General features: G+C 42.3%; 1 protein-coding gene across 1 annotated transcript in view; it reads right to left on the reverse strand.

The window, feature by feature from the left end:
• Positions 1 to 5,184: 5,184 nt before the first annotated feature.
• Positions 5,185 to 23,995, reverse strand: part of fat1a (FAT atypical cadherin 1a) — a 245,429-nt gene continuing 226,618 nt past the window's right edge. Inside the window, 2 exon segments of the mRNA XM_034187623.1 lie at positions 5,185 to 6,641; positions 9,907 to 9,942. Of these exon segments, the coding sequence (XP_034043514.1) occupies positions 5,971 to 6,641; positions 9,907 to 9,942 (707 nt within the window). The 3' untranslated portion in view covers positions 5,185 to 5,970.

Consider the following 23,995-nt stretch of genomic DNA (forward strand, 5'->3'; position numbering starts at 1 on the left):
GCACGATCAATTGCTTGGGAGCACTTTGATCTAATAAGCCCCAAAAAGGTCAAGTGCTTGATTTGTGCTCAAGAGTTGAGGTACAGTAACATCTTCAATGACACCTGAGGTCCAAACATCCCGAGACATCAATGGCTGCTGCTTCTGGTGCTGCTCCTGGAGCAGGAATCAGGCTATGTAACCTGTATTTTATTCTTTATCTAAGATTAAAACATACTCATAAACAAAAATAGCTCAGCATGTCATACTGTATTTCCATTAAAGGCAGACAAGCTGGTTTGGATGAGGCACTGGTGGACTATGTTGTGGAAGATGCACAACCGTTCAAAATAGTGGATAGCAAAGCCTTCAGGGCTTTACGACAAAGGTTTGACCCAACATATGTCTACCTCCAGAGAAGACCGGCTCAAATACTGGGTGACACGAGTTGCAGTCTATCCCAATTTACAGAGAATGGCAAAAAAATATTTGTTGATGCCAGCAACATCAGTGGCTTGCGAGCGGGTCTTCTCCAAAGCTGGAGAGGTTGTGAGGCAGAATTATTTTTTTGAATAAAAATTGTTGAAAGTTGCACAATCACCGTCTCCTATCCCCTCTAATTTACAAATTACAGCAACATGAGCACCAGTTGCAGAAGCACATGCCTTTCTCACTTTTCCTGTCACATTTTATCCAAATAGTTTGAGTAATAACACAAATCTACATATAGTCTACAATAAAGGCTTTCATAACCATTATGTGTGCATCTGTAGGGACTATTTATTACATTAACAAAGACAATACATATTACATTTTTTTTATTATTTTTCAAGAACAAACCACATCAGTAATGAATTAATGCAAACATTTGTCAGGGCACTCGCTCAAGTTAATTCTCAAAGCAATCCAGCAGATGTCTCCCTTCAAACTGTATCAAACGCGTCAAAGCAGTGTGTCAATTTTCAGCCAGTTGTGTTGCAATGGCGCAGTGGCTCATTGGTTCATGAGGCTTCGAAATTGCCATCACTATTAATGATGGCTTTTGTTCAGCTTTTCTGTATGTAAATCCCATTTCCTTTAGGCGGTTTCTTACAGTTCGGTCACAGACGGTGACTCCAGTTTCCTCCCATTCATTCCTCATTTGTTTTGTTGTACATTTTTGATTTTTGAGACATATTGCTTCAAGTTTTCTGTCTTGACGCTTTGATGTCTTCCTTGGTCTACCAGTATGTTTGCCTTTAACAACCTTCCCATGTTGTTTGTATTTCGTCCAGAGTTTAGACACAGCTGACTGTGAACAACCAACATCTTTTGCAACATTGCGTGATGATTTACCCTCTTTTAAGAGTTTGATAATCCTCTCCTTTGTTTCAATTGACATCTCTTGTGTTGGAGCCATGATTCATGTCAGTCCACTTGATGTAACAGCTCTCCAAGGTGTGATCACTCCCTTTTTAGATGCAGACTAACGAGCAGATCTGATTTGATGCAGATGTTAATTTTGGGGATGAAAATTTACAGGGTGATTCCATAATTTATTCCTCAGAATTGAGTGAGTCCATATTTTTTTCCCTCTGCTTGGTCTAAAAAAGTAACCGTTGCTGACTGCCACAATTTTTTTTCTTGATTTCTTATAGTGTGTCTTAAAGCCAGAAAGTTGCCATTTGAAATGACTTTAGTTTTGTGTCATGTCTGTGATCTGCTTTTTTCTACAAAATTAAACATCTGAATGAACATCCTCCATAATTCCATAATTGATTCCAAGTGATTCCATAATTATTGCCAGGGGTTGTATATAATCATTTAAACTTGAAATTTCATCAAAATATGTAATTACCTTTAATGTTATCAGGACAGAGTCATTTCTAAAATATGAATTTGAGCACAATAAGTGGAGAGCTTCTACTTGTCCAAATGTCTTGACTTTGATTCGTGGACATTTTTAATGATCTGTTCATTTATTGTTAAAATATAAAATGAAACAGTTTTTAAAAAATAAAATAGTTGCTGTTCAAGGAGCCTTTTATTTAGAAGCAGGTGATGTTCTGCTGGATTCTCAGGACCAGATGAAGGTCTCTTCTGCAGCTTTGAACTCAGGTGGTGTTGCTGAAAAGCAGAGATGTTTTCTTTCGACTGGACTTCGTGGTGTTCAGCTCATCCATGGAAGTTTGGTTGTCTGCACAGCAAGTGTTCCTGATTGGGACAAATAAAGATATTTCTTTAAATATAAAGAAACACTAAACAGTTTATATATATAAAAAAAGGGGTCAAAAAAAACGATGGAAAAAAAACGCCCGAAAAAATAAGTTGAGCTTTCGTGGTGTCTGGAAAAAAAAAAGCTGTAGCTTTATTTGGTAAAAATAAAAAGGCGACCGCTATACAACAAGCCAGGCTCGTCCATTAGCTTAGCGCAGACTGTGCAGCGAGCCTGGGAGCTCGGTGAATAGCAATATCTTGGCTATTCAACGAGCTGGCACACTGAATAGCTATGTTTTGACTATTCAACAATCCCAAGGCCCTGTCTTACTAATGGCTCATATAATATGAGCTACTTTATGGCTCTTATGGGCCATATGAATTGTTAGTGCCGACGGGCCTTCCCGCCGCCATGCATAAGTGCTTACAGCCAGGCTCGCCGTATAGTCGGTGGTTATACGCCAAGCTTGGCTCGTCCTTTAACATTGCTCAGGCTGATCGCCGATCCCGGGTCGTTGAATAGACACTTCGAAATAGGCGAGACTGAACCATTTAGAAATTAAAGTGTTCACTCAGATCAACTGTGCTAAAAGGCTACGCTAACGTTAGCCGATCATTAAACCTTCACAGCAGTTCAGCAAACGTCACGTTTCATTTTTACATTATTCTCACCTCAATAAAGCTGCAGAACTAAACTCCGTTGGGCAAACTGGGCCTTCGCATATATCCAAAAAGTGGGAGATTTCGGACTGAGTGGGTTTGCTCTATCACCCCGGCTGCCTGCCTCGCTCTGCCCAGTGATGATGCCTGAAGGCCGGCTCCGTGCGGGTCGGCCCGCTGTCGCGGTTCGATCGATATCCCACCGTCAGTCCTCCCTCGGTCAGCGTCACTCCGAAAACTAGCTGGAAAAAAAAAAGCTTCTCCCAGCAGGGTGAGGGTGATGGGAGAATCGTTCTACTGCTGTTTTTTTAAAGCTTTTTTTTGTGGTTTAGGCGACGCAAATTAAAGATGGCGACCGCTGAACTTCCTTGAGATTGTGGAAACAGCCAGAGTATGACGTGGCCGTAAATTTTTTTTTTTTCCACACGAAGAAGTGGTTTATTGTTCAGTGGCCACAATCTCTCCCCCCTTGCCCCTTCCGAAGCGACGCGTCTGACGTCACGACCCGTTGGAAACGCACCGCCCTCTGCCGCACTGACAAGCGCAACCCTCAACCTATCAAATCGCTTGAACACAGACACACGGCATATCCGTTTGTTTTAAAATTAATTACTTTAGTTAATTAATTCGGTTTATTTGTTAAATACGTGATATCATTGAATAACTAATATTTTGCTATATTTTCCAGTATTTCTTTCTTTTTTATTTTTTGATAACTCTAACATCCGAGGGGGCGAGGTTGATGACGTGAGGGGGCGTCGCCCCTAAACGCCTCCTCGTGGCGCCGGGTCCGGTTCCACATGCACATTTAAGCAAATAGCAGACTAAAAGTATACCAAACCAAGAGTATAACCATTTAAGTTAAGTAATTACCTTGGGTTTAGATCTTGATAAGAGTCTGTGGCCTGCAAGACCCGCCACGCTACAAGGGACACCTAGAGGTATATGACAAAAGCCAATACCCCAGCAGAAGCCAGGTGAAACATAAGCGGCCCCTTGGCCTTCTCCAGCTGCGGGTCTCCTCAACCCTTGCGTATCTGTGTGATGGGTTATGCACTGAGAAACGGGTCACATGGCCAAAATGTTGCAGCTGATGCGCCCTGACAATGCAAGTGATACTCCTCATCCTAGTCTCTCTTAGTAACCACTCAATTGATACAAAGTCACTGCAGCCCCATGGATCCTCTAAACAGAACTTGTCCCAAAGACATCCATTCTTAGGTCACTGGTTAGCATCCAACTCTCACAACCATACAGCAAGATGGGCAGCACCAGGATCCTAAAGACTTGGATCTTCGTTCGCCTGCATAGGTAACAGCATTGCCAAACACCTATTATCGTATTACTTCTAAATCCCCAAATCAGAAAAATCAGTCAGATCAGGTCTTGGAGCATGTACACTTATTAAAAACATAAACAATCCATCTAAAAAGCATGAAAATATTGCCTGAAGTTAATATCAAACCCCCCACCTCCAGTCCACTATGTAAAAGGTACAACATTGAAATAAAACAAGATTGTGCAAATATGATGAAATTACATATTTTTGGGCACCATATTGAAAAAAGTGGCCTCCATTCTTGAAAATTGAGGCCTTTTTGCAAACATACCATTGTGCCAAATTTGGTATTTGTATCACAAAATGAAAGTTTTTAGGTTATATGCATTTATCTCCTGGACGATTTGGTCCCATTGTTCTTGTGAGTGAGACGTCTGTTGCTCAAAACCTTCCCGAAGCCACCGAGATGTCATTTACTTACAACTCGCATTATTGGCAGGATGTGACAGGTGATCATGTGCTCCCACTTAAAGGCAAAGACTCAATACTTAAAGGTCAGACAGTGATGAGGAGTTACATAGAAAGATGAAATCCAAATTGAAAAGATGTTTCTACTAGCATGGTCAATAAAGACTCCAAATTGGCTGACTGGTCCTGTGAGAGAGGTCTGTTCTAACCTGACAACACAAGCCACAAAAACATACAGTATTCTTGGGTTACATATAGACCGTATGGTTCTGCAGAAGTCTACAGCATTTTACTCATGAGAACGTGGTCATTCTGCTTAGCAACACCACCGGTATTACAATAGCATGTCCACTGGTCTGGGTATAGATGTTGAAACCAACAATGTTGGTTCATGGCTGGTGATTTAAGAGAGCAGATATGCATTACTATTAGTCAACACGTAATTACAATGCTACAGTAAACCACATGTATTTGAGTTCGTTTTTTATATTAATTGTATTAAATTCAGAGGAAGACTTTGATCAACTCACTATCTTGAACATTCACACAACTTCATTGATGTTTTGGACAACAAACACACACAGACGGGACAAACATTTTTTAGGAATAATTTATTGCCAGTAGGAAAGCGTGAGCTTGTGGCAGTATTTAATAAAAACCTTAATAACAACACCGTAGCATTGCTCACACACACATAAGACACCCAAAACAGTCATGTGTGCATGGAGAACTCTGCACTATAAATATACTGGGTCCCGTTTTCTTGGTGGAAAAATAAAGAGGTTCCAAAGTCAACATTTACAAACAAAAAAATGAAAACACGAGAATATGCAGTCGTTGAATGAAGACCCTTTTTGAAATGAGGAGACAGTAAACTTTACAAATACATGATAACTGGAACAGCTGCGCTCTTCTCTGTTTTTTCATTATTATTTTTGTGAATGTACGCACAGTAAGGCTGATAAATGTCACACCGTTAAACTCTCTGTTGAAAATAAAAGCACAGAATATCTACAAAACCTAGAAATCAAAACTGTACATTTTAATTTACACCGACAGGAGGATTTGTATAAAAACGTGGGCAATTATTTTTCTTTTTTTTCATGATCAGCAATATGGAGACAGTTTTTCTGTTGCACCGTCAAACGTCGATTCTTCTGATGATGCGTTAAAGCGACGCCTACACCGACTTGGAGAGAGCCACGAGTTGGACTGATGCAATGACGCGTCGTGACTTCTTTTCACTGTGTGTATGTGCGCGTGGGCAGTCATGTGGTGGTTTGTGCATGTACATCGTGTGCTTTAAACGCAGGGAGGCGGGGTCGGGTTAGTGAAGGGTCGACAGAAGTTGAGGGTGTGGCTTCAGGCACTTTTGTTTGGATCCAGTGTCAGACTTCAGTGTGCTGTTGGGAGTCCAGCGCCGGTATGGACAGGCGCTCAAAGTGGCCCTCATCGCCGCTCTCGTAGTCACTGAGCATCACCTCAGACTCCTCGCAGCACGCCGACATGTCCGAGCAGGAGGCTGTGGATGTGTACAGAGACATGGATATGTTGTCCAATGCTGAGGAGTCAAAGTCCCGACTACAGCTTAAGACGAAGCCGCCTCTGTAGCCGCCGGTGCCCAGGGTGGAAGGCGGGGTCGAGGTGGAAGCAGCACCTTGGTCCTCGGAGTCGGCCCCTTCACTCGGATAGGAGTGTTGCGGCAGATACTGGTTAAGGCTGTAGAGCTGGGGCAGCGCAGGACGTTGGCGAACTGCGGCTGAACCCCCTGTATCAGCTGCAGGTGGGTCCAAACCTCGGCCCAGGGGCCTCAGTGTGTCACAGCGGTCGCTGTACTCTGGTATAGGTGGCGGTGGAAGGTCGTCGTTTGCTGGGAAGTCCTCTGGTGGCGGAGGAAAGTCGCTCTCGATGTCGAAGCCGCCGGGGTAGTAGTCGGTGTCGATGGCACTCGGGTCACTGTACAGAGGGGTGGGCGACTCCACAACCTCATACTGTGGAAACTCTTGGATTCCAGGAAGTTGAACACTTGGCATCCAATCAGATGTGTCCCAGTGATATCCTGCAGAAAAGACGATGCACATTAATATGCTCCAAATCAACGCACATTAACACCAATAACACAACACTGTTAGTGTCAGAAGCTCACACCATGCAACACTCAGAGTAACACAACAAGGTGTTCATTAATAAACAATTTCACTGTTTTTTTTTGTTTGTTTTGTGAGGATGTCTTAACAACACAGACACAGAAACACACAAAACCGGGGTTTAAATCCAACCACCACCTCACAAAATCAAATCGTTATTGACTGAGCTACTTTTAAATAATGATGAACATGCACACAGTTTATGTGGAATGCAGCGAATGTAGAACATGACATATTTGATGGTTTGTTTACTGCCAGAAAAACAAGCACTGTAAACCATTTGTTGTGTTTATACAAAGGCTTTGCATCGGTCAAGGGACAAATATTAAATTCCTGAATATATATTTTTTTTACCACAGAAAAGAGAAAATCCACTGCACTTTTTAAAAACAATATACAAAAGGCCTTTATTCTAGTAGCTATTTCATAATTACCAACTTTTAAAAAACGTACTATACATCAGTGTTACAGTCGAGTCCACAAAGTCTATGGTAGTTGCTGCGGCCCGTTCCCAAAGAGTCGTAAATTCAAGCCATTAGCTGAGTGAGTATATAATCTTTAGCGTACCTTCCTGATGCAACGTGTTGAGATCACAGACATGAATATTTACATGGGAGAGAAGGAACATGATAATGCTTGTAAGGCTGTTTCATATTTTTACAGTTAGCACTCGTAGGCATAGTGCAGCACAGCTTGTGTCTGTGTGTGCCTGCAGTACTATGGTGACTAATATGCATATGTCACGGACATGAATGAGTGAAGCTCATCAGCATCACACCATGTCATTTATGGTCCTTCAGACTTTATTTTGAGTAAATGCTTCAAGGGAGCATTAGCATGGCAAAAACCTTTCAGCTGTTGGGGGGCTGCGATCCCCCAGACCCCCTGCATTTTTAGGCATTTTTCTTTATTTGCCTCTCGCATGCCTGGAAAAGCTCCTCGCCGTCTAAAGCCCCTGTCACAGTGGCGTATTCGTAGAGCTGCTCATTACAGCGTATCATCTACGCTGTAATGAGCAGCTCTCCGCCCACTTCACAAGGAGTTTTTTCTCAATACACAGCAGTATGTTGAGGGCTACGCGTGTAGGACGGAAGAAATTAAACCTGTTTAATTTTCTTCGGCGTACAGCACAGCATGGAGCCTTCACACGAGCACGGAACGACGGAACGACTGGAGCAGCGCGACTGCATCAAATTTTGCCAGAAACTGGGCGACAGCCAGGTGGAAACCATTCGGAAGATTCAGACGGCTTTTGGTGACAATCCTATGGGCATCACACAGATTAAGGAGCGGTACAACCGGTTTAAAGATGTCCGCACAACGGTGGAGAGCGAGCTGCACTCCGGTCGGCCATCAACATGCTGAAATTACCGGATCATTTCCAAAGTGAATGCTGTGGTGATGCGGGACCGTCGTGTGGCTATCTGAGAAATTGCGGAAGAGGTGGACATCAGCACTTTTTCAGCACATTCCACTGTGACAGAAGATTTGGCCATGAAAAGAGTGGTGGTGAAATTTGTGCCGATGGCTTTGGCACGAAGCTGCTGACGGTGGAGCAAAAGCAACTCCGTGTTGAAGTCTCACAGGACATGCTGAACTCCAAAAAATGATGCCCACCTCTTCCACCATTCGGAAGATTCAGACGGCTTTCGGTGGCTTTTCAGTCGTGTGACTATCCGAGAAATTGTGGAAGAGGTGAGCATGTCACAGCATGTCCTGTGTCACCACATGACTCTTTAATCGTGATCGTTACTGAGTATTTAAAATGCTTTTAGAACTTAAAAGAACTTAAAGAGTCATCCGGGAGCATATAGTTTCAGTTTGCCACATCAATGAATGGAACCACACTGCCATCTAGTGGATATCCAGTGTGCGTGAGTGTGTATTTGTGAATCAGTAGACATTTGTTTGTGGATCTGTGTGGATTTCGCGAAAAGAATGTCTCAAAATTACGTCGCAGAGGAAAGCGATGAATGCGTGTAACTGGTGATCCACAAATGCTGAAACTCAATTCACAAATACAATTTCCAGTTTTACAAATGTAATTTTTTTTTTTTTTTTTTTTTTTTACAAATTAAGTTTTAGATTTGCAAATACAACATTATTTGCAAAGACCAATTTACAAGTTACAAATATGAAATTTGCATTTGTGGATATCTGAAAACATTTGCAAATCAATAATTATTTGTAGATCACCCTGTGTGCATTTACAAATATTAATGAGACAATTTTAACCTCATACTGTTTTACTGTGGATTTGAAAATTGGCACTTCCTGTTTCGGCTTTGCTCATATAAAACAAAGTATTCAAGCATTGCTCCAACACTGGTATGCATGTAAAAGTGAACTACATTAACAGCCCACTCATGTTCCCTACACCTAAGAGCACCGTCAAAACATGTTTTTAAACTCAGTGAGCACTTCAGACTTTTTTCTTGTCCAGATTTTTTAATGTTCAGGAACAGAAATGCTTATTTGATGTAATGGTAATGGCTAAGTTACTTTTAGCTTCCAGCAGTTTAATTAACTTTAACACATGGGATTTATAGATGTGCACGAGAACAGAGAGTTTTATTTACCCATCGCCAAACCTGCAAGAATTTACTCAGCCGCCATGTTGTTTGGTCAAAGGTTATTTTGGTGCAGCTAGTGAGCAACTAAGACAGGCTGCCCAATCGCATGTGCAGCTGTTGGTTGATGAAATTGTTCAACTAGCAATAGAATAGTGACAGATTTCAGACATTTATTACAAACTGTCAGCTGCAGTTTTAGGTGCAAACAAGCAAACAAGGCTCCTGCCTTCCCTGAATATTTTTAAATGCATGTGATGACTTGAAAAAAATCACCATAAAAACCCTTAATCAGGTCATCTTTTGTTATTATTATTATTATTATTAAAGTGCATTAAAACTCAAGAAGTTCAGTTAATTGCTGAGCAAACCTTTGATCAAACAATACCTGTGTTTAAATTTTGACCAATGATGTCACCATCACAACCATGCGTGGTAATATTTTAGGAGGTTCTGAATATTTTTTGCACAAACACAACACTGTGTGCACCACTGAAGCAAAAATCACTTCACAGACACTTTAATCCTGTGCTCATTAAGCTTTAGGTTGGTTGTTAAGAGGGAGGGGAACACCAGTAAAACATCAGGCAAAGAGAGAGAAAGTCACCTCTTGGGGTCTTGAAATCATGAGCCAAAAAAGACTCTTTATGTGAGACAAGAAGACAGAGAGAGAGAAAGAGAGAGAGGTCACGTTAAAACCTAAGAGAAATAACAATCTGCGAAGAATACAAATGAAACATGGCTAATTAAAGACAAAAAGACACAATGATGATAAAGACAAGTGACAGGTTTGCCATTTTCTTAAACAGACATCTGCAGGTGCTCAAGATCAATAGCAGGACATCGTGGCACCACTTCGTTTTGGGATTATGTATCTTTCTAATTATCAGCCGGATCTAAATTGGAAGGAGGCTGCATTTGATGAGGTACTGTCAGTTTATGATAATGGCAGTTTGACGAGCTACATGTCACATCGCCAACACCAAGGACAGAGTGAGCGGCAGAGCCAAGCATGAAGACAAATACCTTCTCCTTCCACCGTGTCAACAGCACAGTTGACAAGGTGGATAACTGTCACTATGGAGGCTTGTGAGAGGGCGGGGCAGGGCGAGGACAGGGTGAAAAAAAAATCCACCGTTAGTACAGATAGTACAGATGCTTTTAATAAATTACAAACCAAACCACAGTGTGACTGTTGCTCTGTCACTTACAGCTGCTGTTTAAGACGAGTTTAGACCTGCACTGTCATGTAACCACTTAAAAACGCCCACAGCTGCTTCTCCACAAAGAACGAAACCCAGCAGCTGTCCCAGAGAAATACTCTACAATCCACTAGAGGGTGCTGCATCCATAATTAAAGGGGTGATATTACAGCATGTATCTGGGAAACTGACACATAGGTCAATGTGATGTTTTAAAACTGATATTATAGTTTGACAGACTCTGAGAAGACACGTCTTTACACCAACATTTTCACGTCATCTCTGAGATGACTCCTTTAAATGACAGGACGCCGTGGTTTGTCCACAGATGTGTCCCTGATATCGGTGCGCTGACTGCTGGAGTAGCACAATGAAGGATTTCTTGAATAATGTGTAAAATTTCAGCTACAGTGTTTGGAAAACACATGGGACACTTGAACCTAGATGTTTTTTTTGTCATAAAATCCTTCAGTTTTGCTTGAACATGACACTGTGACTGGTGGTGCAACAGATGATAGATAATGTAGCTTGTCTTTTTTTAAAGTTTTTGTTTTGGCATCCCCATTAGAACTACAAAACTACACAATAACTCCTTGTCATGGGTGTCTTGATAGCTTCCGTCACTTGTCTCCTTCCTGCACAGTCACTCAGTTTTTGAGAATTATCTACTGCAGTCAGTTACCACACTGTTTGTATTTCCTAATAATTGATGTAAATGAAACATATTCAGTGACTTTGATTAGTTTACAGTAAAGCATCACTTTTACAGCCAGATTATTATTATTATTTTTTAGAAAGTTCAGGAAATAAATACTACATGAACATTTCAAGTCACTGAATACGTCTAGAAATTAATTTTCATCAATCATTAAGAAATACAAACAAAATTGTACTATACAGTAAATCACTCATGCTCATAACTGCACAGAAAGAGGCACAAGTGATGGAAGCCATCAAGACAACTCTGAAGATGTTTTTGGCCTTTGTGACTGGTGAACCTAAACACAGTGTGACATTTGTCATCAACAGAGAAGGATTTTCTTCAAAAGAAAATGTGAAATATCAGCTCATGTTTGGCAGAAGGCACTTAGGAGACTTGAACCAAGATTTAATTTATTTTCATGTATTAAAGACTGTTATGTGTCGACGCTGGTTGAGGAGCGGACCTGCGTCAGACGGAACCCAGCGCTAAAAATAACCAGAAAGCGGTTCCAATAACAAAAACAATTTATTTATTTCACCCGCTGGTGCATAATAAAGTGTAAAAACTAAAATAGCGTCCTTCTGGTGGAGTGAAGGCTGGCACGCTCTCCAGCGCCCAAAAGGATCGAAGCCCGGCGCTCCTGGATTCACTATTACCGCCAAACACCCCCCAGGTGGACACGACAAACCGACTCTCTGCGAAGGATAGAAGAGGTGAGGTAAGTCAGCAGTTACAACTAATATCCTTCAAAAGACACACACTATCAGCAACACATTCAGGTCTGTATTTTAAGCTTTATGCAAATGAGCAGCTTCTCACAACAGGTGGAGGATCACTTGTCCGCACGCCACAGCAGTGAGAAGCAAGCTGCACAATTCTCATCACGATTCAAATATACTGCGTAACAAAATACCAAGTTACTATCAACAATTAGTCAAACACTTAATCACCTCTGATGTGTGTTGACAGCATGTGTCCCTCACCCTTCCTCCTTCATGGGCTCGATGTGTCAAACCCAGGCGCGGTCCTCAGCGTCTCACAAACGAACATCACAAGGTCGAGTTCCCGGCAATTCTGCTTGAATCACACATGACTTAAATGCAGAACGCCATCTCATTATCTGCTTCAGCTGAAAGTCCTTAAGGCTGCACGTGAGCACCATTCACAGGTGCTGCACACGATGTTGATGAGGGTGAAGGACTCTTCAGCCAGCACCTTCTCCACAGACAAATCAGTTTTCATGCCACCTGGAGAGCAAAGAAAAGAAAAGAACACCAAAATGTCCAGCCACACCCCCCAACACACAACAAAGACCTCTGTTCCACTTCAACATGAAGCTGTGTTACTGGTGGCTGTGACTGACAAAGGTTCTGTTAAAGATTTTGTATATATGTTATCACTGTTAAACATTTGTACATTTGTCTTCTTTCTCATGAGAACGGTGTTGTGCTGTTTTGCACTTCACCCTGAGAATGTACGTGTTATTCAACCTTGTTTTAGCTTTGTCTTCTTTCTCATGAGAACGGTGTTGTGCTGTTTTGCACCTGTCTTAACGCAATCCTGAGAATTCAATTTTGTTTTAGCACTCTGGGGTCAATCTGAGCTGGGAATGAAGGGCTGGATGTACTTATTATTATAATATAACTTTGTTTTCGCAGCCTCTAACGACTGGGAGTAAGAGAACGTTTTGACTGTTGTGATGTGGTGCTTAGTGTGAAGGAGTGTGAAGGACAGGACACGTCAGGCAGATGCAGAACAGCTGATAACTGCAACAGACGAACGAGATGTGCTGACCTGTGTAAAAGAAAGTGTTCTTCCTTACAGCTGCACTTATTGACGTATGCGTTTATGTTACGGGAAGAAACTTGTCTTGCGTCATCACCCCCACCCTTAGGACAAGTTTTTTGTTTATGTGATGAGGGCGTCTCTTAATAAAAAGAGCGGAAAAGCAGGCCAGACTTTAGTGTAGCCTTGGTGTACAGCCTGACTGCACTCCGCGCGTAAAATTTGACTTTCTGTCTCACTGGTGTTTCTTGACTCTGTTTGTCTTGTTAAAGGTTTTAAAAATGTTTGGAGGAGAAAATACCCAACATTGACTGGGGGCTCGTCCGGGATCTCAACAACACCGGAGGTGTCCGGCGGAGGTCGTCAAGTCCAGACGTAAATCCTTGGCCAAGGTCCGATCGATCGATTGATCGTGTCTGCAATTGTCGACCACCGTTGGCATCGTCTGGTTGACGAGATTTTCCCGAAGAAGACAGACAGGAGGTCGAGTCAGTGAGTAAAATTTCTTTGTAAACAGTACTGAGTGAGTGGTGATCAGATCGCATAAAACAGTTAAATTCCGCAAGCGATGATACAGAATCGTCTGTTAATGAAACACAGTTAAACTCTGTAAGGAGGGCGGACTCCTCTACGGTTGCGAGGGACGCACGTAGTTAAATTCCGGAAGGAGGATACGGACTCCTCTGTTTTAATACGTAAAGGAAATCCCGGGTAGAAATACGTGCACTGTAAAAAAGCAGTTAAATTTGGCAGGGACGGCGGAGTCCCCTAATGCAGGACATTAGTTAAATTTCACGGGAGGGCGAGCTCCCCTGGCATAAGAATACGCGTACGATTATTAAAAGTGTTTCTATGTGTACATAGTGTTTTGTGTAAGTGTAAATAACTGTGTGAAAGTGTAATACTTTGGACAACGTTAGTGACAACCGTGCGTGTGGAAGCAGAGGCAAGTGATTCCGCTTCCTACGGGAGGTGAAAGGAATCAACCACACGACGGCAAATTAATTGTCACGTCCAAAGAAAGTGTGAAAACTTCAGATTCAGAACACCCTAGGTGTGCCCCCGTCTGAAGTCCAAATTATAACAAGGGATAAAAAATATAATAAAAATGGGGGGTAAGACGTCTAAAAATAAGGAAAATTTATCAACTGACGACTGGAAATTTATGGAAGCAAAAAATCCAAAAGCAACAAAGAAATTGGAGACCTGGATAAATAAACATGACTTTGACGGACGACTGAACCTGATCAGCATACAAAAGCTGAAGAAGGAGTTAGAACGGGAACATAAAGGTGATGAGAAAAAGATGCAGAAAGTAGGGGCAGATTTAGTGGCATTTTGGGAGGAAGAAGCAGAGAACAGACAGAAAGCAGCAGAGAAGCGACGATTAGAGAAAGCAAGGAAAAAGAAAGCTGTAGGTAAGGCAGAAGAAGATGTGATAATTCAGCACAGAGAGCCAGAACAGCCTCAACAATCACCGCCGGCTGGATCGTCGGTGACAAAGAGACCTTTATCTCCTCTACCAGAGGATGACGATGTACCGCCACCACAGTATGATTTGGCAGTAAAACCTAAGGTAAAAAGAGAAAAACCAGAAAAACCACAAACACGCAGTCAAGCGAAAGTGCCTACAGCCCCTCCCATGGTGGAACATAGTGATCAGGGAGGTGCCTATCCTATGATAGAAGTACCAAATCCTCGTGCAGGAACAGCAGGACAGCTATCAACCATGCTCGTTTATCGGACATGGAATGCTGATGATATCAAAGCAGCAGTCGACATGATACCATCGCCACATGTCGATATCGAGGGCTTTATGCAGGATATAGAAAACATTAGAACATCTTACCACCTTAATGGACCTGAAGTCCAACAGGTGTGGATGAAAGCATGTGGCCCTAAATGGAGTCAGGTACGCGGAGACTGGAATCCTGCAGATCAACAAGGCGTACCACTGACACATGATGATCTAGTCTTAGAAACAAGAGTGGAAGCTATGATTACACGTGCAAAAGGAGTGTTAGGACCAAAGATAAATTATACTGAAATTACCAGGACAACTCAGAAAGAAGGAGAGCCATGGACAGAGTTTAGATGCAGATTTGAGAATGTATTTAGGGTCCATAGTGGCATATTGCCAGGAACACCTGTGTATGAACAACAATTGAAAAACGCGCTGATCCAACATTCCAATAAGGATATAAAAGCTTGGATACAGAAACATTGGATTGGATTGCCTACAGGCACATTGGAAGAAACACATACACACTGCTGTCATGCAGAAGAAGTCTTAAAGCAGAAAAAGACAAGAAACAGCGACAAAGGAGTGTATGTAGCACATGGAGATGATGAAATATATTACCAGCAGGGTAACTTAAGACAGCAGAAGCAGTGCAAACGCCCCAAAAAGCCATGGCAAAATAGACAAGGTGGACAGCCACAACATCAAGGACCCTGGCAACCACAACAGCAGCACAGACAGGGAGGGCCACCACGTGGTCCCCTGATTTGTTGGAACTGTGGAAGAGAGGGACATATGTATAGGAATTGTCCGAATCCACCTACTGAGGGAGCAGCAGGGAGAATTCCACAACGGAATAATCCTCCGCAGCCACAGTATCCACAATGACTAGAATCCATAATCCATGATTCCACATCAGATAGGCAGTCTGATTGTGATATGGATCTGTGTGCCTTGCTGGGAAATCCGGTACCAAAACCAGAAGTGACTTTGTTGGTAAATGGACGACCAGTGACATTCCTTTGTGATACAGGAGCATGTAGAACCACATGTAATGACAACATACCTGTCCATCAATTAAGCAACAAAATCTTTAGGGTTCGCTCTGCAAATGGACAAACATCAGACGTCCCTATCACCAAACCCATAACGTTGACAGATCCATTTGGCCTGACGTGTACTATGTCAGTGTTGAGCATGCCACAATGTCCAGTTAACCTCCTAGGACGAGACGGATTGACTGCATTGGGCTTGTCCATAATTGTGGAACAAGGGAAATTAGTTGTTGAACGCACAGGAGGCGTTAACATGGTAAGAGAAGAAAGCGATGACCCCACATTCCACTATTACTATACATTTGACATTTCAGAAGAAGATGCTGCAGGATGGGGTAAAGATGTCGTCTTGCAAGCGACAGCCCTACTAAAAAATCCTGAACAACAGATGTCACCACCTGACCTGCATGTCACAATGTGGCATAAAGATCCTCCAGGTCCGGATGGTGACTATGAAACTAAATTGAAAAATGTTTCACCTGTGAAGCTGACAATGACCGATTTGATTCATGATGGCAACTCAACAGCTGTCATAACAGTAACAGGCGCCACTGAAGATGTATCAAAATTGAGATTCACAGGTATGCCGTTACATATGTCACTTTGTAAGCCATATTTGACAGAATGGCAAGAACTGGGACTGACAGTCATAACAGCTTTGTCAGCCTCTGATTGGAGCAGAGTTGGACCATGAACGGAGTTCAGTCCATCAACCAAGTTGTATAAAGTGCCAGTTAATGTCTCATTGGTGCTGACAGCTGGAACACACATTGATGTGTCCACTTCACAATCCTGAGTGTTTCAGTTGAGTCCTGAAGAAGATGCTCTTCTCTCTTCAGTACCGTCAGGATTGTGGACAACAGGTCCTTCAGACGTAGGACTGATTAAAAATGCACAACCTGTAGTTATAAGGCCAAAAACAGAATACAGACCATGTGTAAGACAGTATCCATTGAAACCTGATGCAATTGACAGAATCAGGCCTGTAATAGAGGATTTATTAACAGCAGGAGTAATAGTGCCATGTCCAGATTCACCATGTAACACACCCATATTTCCTGTAAAAAAGGCTCCGCCCTCAGTGGGGTGGAGAATGATTCAAGATCTGCAGGCAGTAAATGCTGCTGTGATTAAAAGAGCACCATGCGTCCCAGATCCACACACCTTGTTAAATTCGCTGAGACCAAATTCTAATAGTTTCTCAGTAATTGACATAAGTAATGCATTTTTCTCTGTGCCAGTACATCCAGATAGTCAATTCTGGTTTGCTTTTACCTTTAAAGGACAACGATATACATTCACCAGATTACCGCAGGGTTACGCAGAGAGCCCAACTATTTATTCTCAAGTCATGTCAGCATGTTTAGCCAATTTCGTTCCACCGGCAGATAGCCAACTATTAGTGTATGTTGATGACATTTTGATTGCCTCTGGCACACGAGAAAACTGCATAACTGACACAGTAGCATTATTATGTTTCTTATTTGACAATGGCCACAGAGTGAGTAGAAACAAAGTTCAGTTGTGTAGGGATAAAGTAAAATATTTAGGACATGAGTTATCAGCCACAGGGCGCACGATCCTGTCTGACAGGAAGGAAGCAATTTTGCACGCTCCAAAACCACAAACCAAAAAGCAGATGATGTCATTTCTTGGATTGACAAATTACTGCAGGGCATGGATTCTTTGCTATGCAGAGTTGACTAGTCCACTTTCTGATTTGATGTACAAAGATGATAGTTCAATGTCAACCGTGTTGGAATGGAACAAAGATGCTGAGGAAGCCTTTGTAAAAGTAAAACAAACATTAGTGTCATCCACAGTTTTGGCACTACCAGATTATAGTAAACCATTCATTCAAACAGTTGATTGTAAGAATAAGTTCATGACTAGTGTTTTGGTTCAAGTGTATGGCTCAAAATTGAGGCCAGTTGCCTACTACTCATCTAAATTGGATGCAGTAGCAAGTGCTTTACCACCATGCGTACAGGCTGTTGTTGCAGCCTCTATGGCTGTTCAAAGTAGCAGTAATGTTGTTCTATTCCATCAGCTGACATTGAAAGTTCCACATGCAGTCTCTGCACTTCTGTTGCAGACAAACATGAGCCTTTTGTCCCCAGCAAGACATCTTTCGTGCATGTCCTTGCTATTATCACAGCCACACCTTACGGTAGAGCGATGTACAACATTGAATCCCTCCACATTGATACCTTTACCTGAGGATGGTGAGCCGCACAATTGTCTTGATGTAGCAACAGTCTGTACGAAAGCACGCCCAGACCTCCGGGACACACCCATCCCAAACAGTACAATCGTGTATGTGGATGGTTCTTCCACTAAAAATGCTTATGGACAAACGCAATCTGGATATGCTGTCGTCACAAATTCAGAAGTATTAGATTCTGCTTCATTGCCATCGTCATTTTCAGCACAAGCAGCTGAATTAGTTGCTTTAACTGCAGCTTGCTATCTGTTTCAAGGTACGGCCGTATCAATTTATACAGACAGCCAGTACGCTTTCAGCACAGTGCATGTGTTTGCAAAACTGTGGGAGGAGCGTGGAATGGTGACATCATCTGGAAAGCCAGTGACTCATGCCACTCTCCTAACTGCCCTACTGCAAGCTGTGAAGTTGCCTCAACAAATTGCTATATGCAAATGTGCGGCTCACACCAATGGCTCTGACAGTGTTTCAAAAGGAAATGATTTTGCTGACAGAGCAGCAAAAGAGGCAGCAGCAGCTTCTTCTATTTTTGTTGTACAGGAAACTACTCCAGATTTGCATTTAGGTCATACACTGCTTGCTGACATGCAACAGCAGGCAACTGACAGAGAAAAACAAATGTGGATAGCTAAAGGAGCTACGTATGCAAATGACTTGTACGTATGACCACAAAAGAAACCCATATTGCCAAAAAATATGTTTAAATGGGCAGCTATTATGAGCCATGGCGTGACGCATGTCTCATCAGGGGGTATGATATCGCAATCGGGTTCGATGCATATGCAAAACAGCATTGTAGAGCATGCATGATATGTGCAAAACACAACTCACAAGGCAATTTGAGACCCCAAAGAGGTAAATTTCCAACACCACAATATCCCTTTCAAGTGATTCATATGGATTATATACAGCTGAGTAAACATGAAGGGAAGGAATTTTGTTTAGTCATAATTGATGCCTTCTCAAAATGGGTAGAATTGTTCCCTACAAAACATGCAGATTCACTTACAGTGGCTAAAGCATTATGCAAAGACATCATCCCACGATTTGGAATACCAGAAACAGTCTATTCAGATAATGGAGCGCATTTTGTTAATACAATAGTGCAATACGTAGGAGAAGCGCTACAGGTTAATCTCAAAAATCATTGTGCTTATCATCCACAAAGCGCCGGATTAGTGGAAAGGATGAATGGAACAGTAAAAAACAGACTTAGAAAGACAATGGAGGAAACAGGCAGACCATGGACGCATTGTGTAGATTTGGTAAAAATGTATATAAACATAACTAGTACCATGGGGTTGACACCGTATGAAACATTGTTTGGCAGAAAATATCGATTGCCATATTATGGACAAATTTGGGATGTACCTGAGGAAGCCAATTTTGCGGATTACATGAGAAAAATGTTAGAAGGACAACGAGGGAGAGTTCCAAACACTGATGATCCCATTTCTCCACAGGAGGACCCTAAAGTGGTACCTGGAGACTGGGTGTTGATAAGAAGCATCAAGAGAAAACACTGGCATTCACCTAAATGGGAAGGGCCCTATCAAGTACTACTCACAACACCCACAGCTTTGAAAATTGGGGAAAGAAGTACATGGATTCATTTAACTCACTGTAAGAAAGTCATTTCTGCAGACACAGACAAACAGTAAGAACAGTAGGACAAGACTAGTAATAGTGTGTGAGCTTGGTGTTAAGATCCAGGTTAGACACGAAAGCTAGCAGAAGACATTAAGAAGCCACTGTTCTGAACATAGGTGTGCTGTAGTGTGCAGAAATGGCGAAAGAAAAAAATAAAAAGAACGAGGGTTTCTGGACCCCACGGACAGTCCTTGTTATGCTACTTTTCTTTTTTGAATTGGGATTATTATTAAAAGCCATGAGCACGGGACATGATAATAAGGATCACATCCGCAGATTGCAGAGACCAAAAAGAAGTAACGAAGACCCCAGTCCGATAATAAATGCCACAGTACATAGCTGTGATGGGAATAATGCGTACCGATTTGGTGTACAAGCCTGCATTCCTAGAAATACTTCTGTGATCATCTCTGTACCATATAGTGCTCTTACCCATGGAATGCCGGATGGTGACAGAGGGACTAATTATGGAAATAGTTTCTCATGGTATATGACCAACAATCAACAAGATAGGAGATGGGAAACGTTGGTAGCCGATGAATGGAGTAGATGGACACCAAGATGGGCACAAACCGAGTGGGCTAAGTACCAGAGTCAAATTCTCAAAATGTATCAAACAGATGATAAGCTGTCTATAGTGGTGAATACCACAGAAAAAGGAACCATATTCCCACCTGATATAGAGGGAGACTGTTGGTTGTTCCTCCTTTGGGTATACAAACAAGGAAAAGATCCGTATTTCCATTTTTTCCTCTGTGAAACAGATAGAGTACAGCAACCAATATTGACCGAATTAAGTACGTCAAAGGGGGTGTCCATACAAGCAAAGGGGGTGTCCGTACAAGGCACAAAAGACATGAAGGCAGATGACTGGTTCCTAGTAACTACAGGAATTAGTGGACAAAATAACAATTGGCTTTTAATGGCAGCACAAGCAGGACTAGCAGCAAAGGACTGTGTTGTATGTATGGGACCCAGACCTATATTACAGGTAATACCGGCAGCATTACCCAAAGACTGTCTACTGACTGCTATGACGCAGACATACATTGCGGCAAACAACAATTGTTCTAAGTGGGACAAGATCTATCCAGTGACCAAATTGACTAAGATTAAACCTTTATTCTCAAGCAAAGTTGGGCATGCTAACCATACATGTGTACACTTGACAGGGACAAGTAAGACTTTGGGTAGCTTAAACCACACCGCCTGGTGTAAGAATGTGGTCCATAGTACTCCCACATTCAAACCTGTCGGGAGGAGTGACGTATGGTGGTGGTGTGGGGATAACAGAATCTTTGACAGACTGCCACGAAATGTGTCAGGTTATTGTGCATTAATATCATTATTGTTACAAGTAAGACTTTGGGTAGCTTAAACCACACCGCCTGGTGTAAGAATGTGGTCCATAGTACTCCCACATTCAAACCTGTCGGGAGGAGTGACGTATGGTGGTGGTGTGGGGATAACAGAATCTTTGACAGACTGCCACGAAATGTGTCAGGTTATTGTGCATTAATATCATTATTGTTACCAGTTGAAGCCATACCCATGACCCCTGAAGACGTTACGACATATGCAGCCTCTCTTATTCCTGAAGATTGGCAGAAAGGCATAGCCAGACATAGAGTAAAAAGAGATTGGAAAGGAGTGGGAAATCCAACATATATTGACGCAATAGGAGTCCCCAGGGGAGTGCCTGACGAGTATAAACTGGTTGATCAAATAGCAGCTGGATTCGAATCTTCCATCTGTTGGTGGTGTTCAATTAATAAAAACGTGGACAGAATAAACTACATCCACTACAATGTACAGAAATTAGGAAATTGGACTGAGGAAGGATTTAAGGCTGTCCATTCACAGTTAGAAGCCACGTCCCTTATGGCCTTCCAGAATCGTATTGCTCTGGATATGTTGTTGGCAGAGAAAGGAGGTGTTTGTGCCATGTTCGGAGAACAATGCTGCACATTCATTCCCAACAACACGGCTGCAGACGGCAGTCTCACTCAAGCCATTGACGGGCTGAGGACGTTGAACAGGAAGATGAAAGAGCACAGTGGAGTAAACACCGAAGGCTGGGATTGGTGGCTGGAAGGGATGGGAAAATGGAGGTCTTTGATTTCTTCACTATTAGTGTCTATAGCAGTATTTGCTGCAATTCTAACATTGTGTGGATGTTGTTGTATTCCATGTCTCCGAGGCCTTGTAAATAGAATGATAACCACAGCAATAAGTCCAGGACCAGGAGGGGGTCCGGCATCATATCCACTTCTGGGGACAGACGACGAGGAGGAGGACGATGGCTCTCCTGACCTGTACCCAGACCAATGGAAGTATGATGACCCAGACACCGATGATGGTGACAATGATGACATCACCTCTGGGGTGTAAGCCTATAGAGAGAACATACCATGATGAACCTCTTAGTGAAAATCTCAAAAAGAAGTGCTAAGCTGAGTGATGCCTACTGTATGTTTAACAGGCGATAAACAGGAGGGGAATGTTAAAGATTTTGTATATATGTTATCACTGTTAAACATTTGTACATTTGTCTTCTTTCTCATGAGAACGGTGTTGTGCTGTTTTGCACTTCACCCTGAGAATGTACGTGTTATTCAACCTTGTTTTAGCTTTGTCTTCTTTCTCATGAGAACGGTGTTGTGCTGTTTTGCACCTGTCTTAACGCAATCCTGAGAATTCAATTTTGTTTTAGCACTCTGGGGTCAATCTGAGCTGGGAATGAAGGGCTGGATGTACTTATTATTATAATATAACTTTGTTTTCGCAGCCTCTAACGACTGGGAGTAAGAGAACGTTTTGACTGTTGTGATGTGGTGCTTAGTGTGAAGGAGTGTGAAGGACAGGACACGTCAGGCAGATGCAGAACAGCTGATAACTGCAACAGACGAACGAGATGTGCTGACCTGTGTAAAAGAAAGTGTTCTTCCTTACAGCTGCACTTATTGACGTATGCGTTTATGTTACGGGAAGAAACTTGTCTTGCGTCATCACCCCCACCCTTAGGACAAGTTTTTTGTTTATGTGATGAGGGCGTCTCTTAATAAAAAGAGCGGAAAAGCAGGCCAGACTTTAGTGTAGCCTTGGTGTACAGCCTGACTGCACTCCGCGCGTAAAATTTGACTTTCTGTCTCACTGGTGTTTCTTGACTCTGTTTGTCTTGTTAAAGGTTTTAAAAATGTTTGGAGGAGAAAATACCCAACAGGTTCCACAATACTTAGTTTTACCAGTCACAGCCACAGAAGCTTGTAAGTCCTTCAGAGTTGTCTGGCTATCTTGGTGGCTTCCCTCACTCATCTCCTTCAAACACAGTCAGCTAATTTTGTGAACTGCCTGCTTTGTATTTCTTCATAACTGATGTAAAAAAGTCTAAGTGAATAAGTGGCTACTCAGTGATGACATCTATCAAGAATATGTTTAGTTCGTCCAATTACTTATGGCCTCTGAAAGTGGAGAGAGTGTGTACAAAGTGGCCATAATTCCAAAATGGTTAATGTGATTTTTCTTTTGTTGTTGTTTTTAGGTTAAACCCCATGAATTAAAGCTGAAAGTCGACACTACAAGCACATCTTGTTCATCACACCCACTCATCTTCAACTGCTTATCCAAGATCGGGTCGCAGGGGCTGGAGCCTATCCCAGCAGTCATATGGCGTGAGGCAGGGAGAACATGTTATACTGCAATATAGTGTCGCTGTTCGTTTTGTCCGTATTTACACAGACCTGACTAAAATCTGTCCGGACTATTTTCTTAAAGGTTAGTGAGACCATCAGCTGGAAATTCACCTGGAAAGTTAGGCGTATGAATCCGGCTCTTACGTCCTTAATTACCATTTCTTGAGCAAAAACAGAGAAACGAACATGCACCATTAACCTTTTCAGGGTGGGTGAGGAAGAAAGTCTGTGTTCTCTTGAATGTATAACTACACTAATGAAGCAAAAAATAGACAGTGGCTGTAGATCCCAACAGTTAATTTAAAAAAGCACTAATCCACGAGCTCCTGTGGATGAACCGTGTTACTGCAGTTTAAACTGGGTTTATGTGCCAGTTAAAGGGAAATACTTGGACCCACTTTAAGTCAGGTAGCAGAGCAACAGCCCCGTGGTTCTAGGAGTGATTCTCATATCAGCAACACTTCCAGAGTGATTGTGTCCACGTTTTTCTTTTCTCTGTTGATGCTGAATGTTTGGGACTGTCATGGCAGGGAACAGGTAGATGATATAACCGGACACAGGGGGTAGGACAGACTGGTTTGGTGGGTCAAGATAACACACAACAGTACACCAAAATGCTATGAGCTGCTATTAATAGTACAGAC

This window comes from Thalassophryne amazonica, chromosome 15, assembly GCF_902500255.1.
Source record: "Thalassophryne amazonica chromosome 15, fThaAma1.1, whole genome shotgun sequence".
NCBI lineage: Eukaryota > Metazoa > Chordata > Actinopteri > Batrachoidiformes > Batrachoididae > Thalassophryne > Thalassophryne amazonica.